Below are 2,641 nucleotides of genomic sequence, written 5' to 3'. Positions count from 1 at the left end.
TGGGGAAGCGAATTAACAGTTTCTCTACATGGTTTCTTGCAATATCTGTTAGATGATGATGATACATTCTTGGGTTATATGATTATTTTTTCCTTGAATGGCTTTTTAGCCATTTATAGGTAAAGATTCATTCTGCATTAATATTTTGACCCCCCAAAACATACCAAACGGAGCTGGGTGCAAAATTTTAGGATAAAAAGATTGTGTAAGCAACAATTTCTCCATTTTGTCACAAATTTCTGTATACAAAACGTCTATCGTTTTCTTTTGCATTGACTCCTCATTGCTTGACCTCTGGTATTGCGTCATACAAAGAAATTTCTAAATAGAAAGTCTAATAATGGCTGGAACCAAAAAAGAAAAAAAGAAATTTGAATATGAATAACATGAATTCAAGACTAAAAAATTACATAAATTACCGAAAAACTTGCAAGTATATATTCACTTTCAGTTGCCCTTCTAGTTTAACCTCTAAAGGTCATTTCTATTTACTTTTATTTCTGTCAAATCTGTTGAAAGATTTCATCATTTATATTTTCCCCCTTGTGATGTAGAAGTCAAGCTTGTTATTGAAATGTGTTTATGTTTATTTCTTAGAATGCTTAAAAAATTATCAGAATTTATTGTTTTTGGTCCATCAGTTATAATTAACTGATAATGGATTATTTTACAACTAAATGACCAAGATGTATTGGCACTCTAAGCCTCAAAAGCGGCCAATGACAAGTATCGCAGGTTTGACAAAAGAGAGAAAATTGTGGTTAGAATTCGATATATAACGCTGAAAGTCAGATGAACTTTTGCTCCGTATACGAAACCTTGAAATTCCACATATTGGTGCTATATGATTGGACGAGATTCGCTAATTTACTATTCTTAAGGTCCTCGCATATTGCTACTTGTTATAAAGAATGATAGTGACAAAAATGATACTTGGGTAGTTAAAAAGATTATTAAAATTGTTAAAAAATAATATAGTATCTGGTTATATTTTGGTCTAACAAATAAAAGTTATGTCCAATAGAATAAAAGATTCACTAAGAAAGATGATTTTTTCGATGAATTTGACTTTTTTAAAGAGTCGGACACCGGCATAAGGAGGCTAAGCTCTATTTGTCCAAGGTAGATGACTACCTCCAAAAATCTTTTTTATTATTTATATCTTTTCTAAAAGATAGATCCCAATAAATTTCCAAGATAGAAGGAACAGTTATTCATTAGAAAAGATAAAAAAAATAGAACTACTCCAACAAAGGTGATTATTAACTCTACTATAAATACACTAGCACCCAGGTATAATTTACGTTCTAATCTACTAAAAATCTGCCTAAAGTCCTTGCTAGTTTAAGCATCGGAGTCCCTTATAGGTACCACCTCCCATCTATATTCACGAAAAATTCGGACAAGCGGCACTTCGACATTAAAAAGGTCAGATGCTATCGTACTAAGGAATTTAGAGCTCACATTTAAGCCCAAATCCACGTTTCAAATAACCATCGAAACAGTACCAATAAATAATGAAAGGAAAATATTATTATGAAGATAGAGAGATAAATCTTAACAGGAACTTTATTATCTCTTTTAATCAGTCTCTACAAAAATATGACTAACAACATAAACCAGTGTTAATAAGTATTTTACCTCTAGTTTAAATTTTTTAATAAAATTAAGAATAAACATTCACATTAATCTTTTATCGTTTTTAATAAAATTTTCAATATGTTGAATGAAATAATTTTTATAAATTTTATTTTAAGACAATTACGTTAAATATATTAGATAAATAAATTTCTTTAGTCACCAAAAAGATAAATAAATTTCTTTCAAAATGAAAGAGAAATAAATGTTTTTTTTTTCAACGGGAGCAACGAACGTTTTTATTAGGTTCTTGCTAAACAAAATAAATTGATTTATATAACATAGAGTAAATAAATAAGTATCTTCTGAAAAAAAAAATTTAAGATTAATAGAATTTATTGTTTTTGGTCAATACTTCATTATCAGTTAAATTCATTTAGTCTAACAATTCAACAATATATTTTTAATGTAACTTTTAAATATTATNNNAATATCATTAGAAAAATACAAAGCAAAGTAATTATCCAATACTAGATATAAAGCACTCAAAATTCAAAAGAAGTGAACTAAAATTAGGAGCTCGAATCCCCAAGATTTCAGTTAGGAAAAAAAAAAAGGTGCCAATTAAAATCCCAAAATCTCAACCTGGTTTTGAATCAATGTACTGATGTGATGTGTCTCCAATAAGGTTCACAGAGTGTTCAGTATCAGCTTCAACCTTCACTCACACACTACTTATCACTTATCATCATCACCAACATCATGCTTCTCCTTTGCTTTTACCCACAAAATAAAAAGAGAAACAAACTTCAAATTAATTTTCTAACATTAAATGTAATGTTCCCACTTCCCACTCCACTTGCCAGCTTAGCCTTCACACTTTTTATTCTTATAAAGAAAAACAAAAAACAAAAAACAAAAACCAATTTCATTGTTTCTTCTTTCTGTTGCTTTTCTCTTCTTCAACCTGTAAATTTCCTCTTAAAAAATATTAAAAAAAAAAAGGTGTTTATATCATATTCCTTTGGTTTCAATTTCATGACCTACTTACTACCCAACCTAC

The 2,641-nt window shown here is 28.9% G+C and overlaps 1 protein-coding gene across 2 annotated transcripts in view; it reads left to right on the top strand.

Annotated features, from left to right (window-relative positions):
• The window catches only part of LOC107606240 (phosphoglycerate mutase-like protein 1), a gene marked incomplete in the record, with an annotated part of 6,657 nt that extends 6,385 nt beyond the window's left edge, over positions 1 to 272 (top strand). For both annotated transcript variants that reach the window (XM_021106536.1, XM_016308264.1), the window contains 1 exon segment: positions 1 to 272. In XM_021106536.1, coding sequence (XP_020962195.1) covers positions 1 to 16 — 16 coding nt within the window.

The sequence above is a fragment of the Arachis ipaensis genome, chromosome B07, assembly GCF_000816755.2.
Source record: "Arachis ipaensis cultivar K30076 chromosome B07, Araip1.1, whole genome shotgun sequence".
Lineage (NCBI taxonomy): Eukaryota > Viridiplantae > Streptophyta > Magnoliopsida > Fabales > Fabaceae > Arachis > Arachis ipaensis.
The sequence above is the reverse complement of the archived record's forward strand: the minus strand, read 5'-3'. Positions and strand labels throughout refer to the sequence as shown.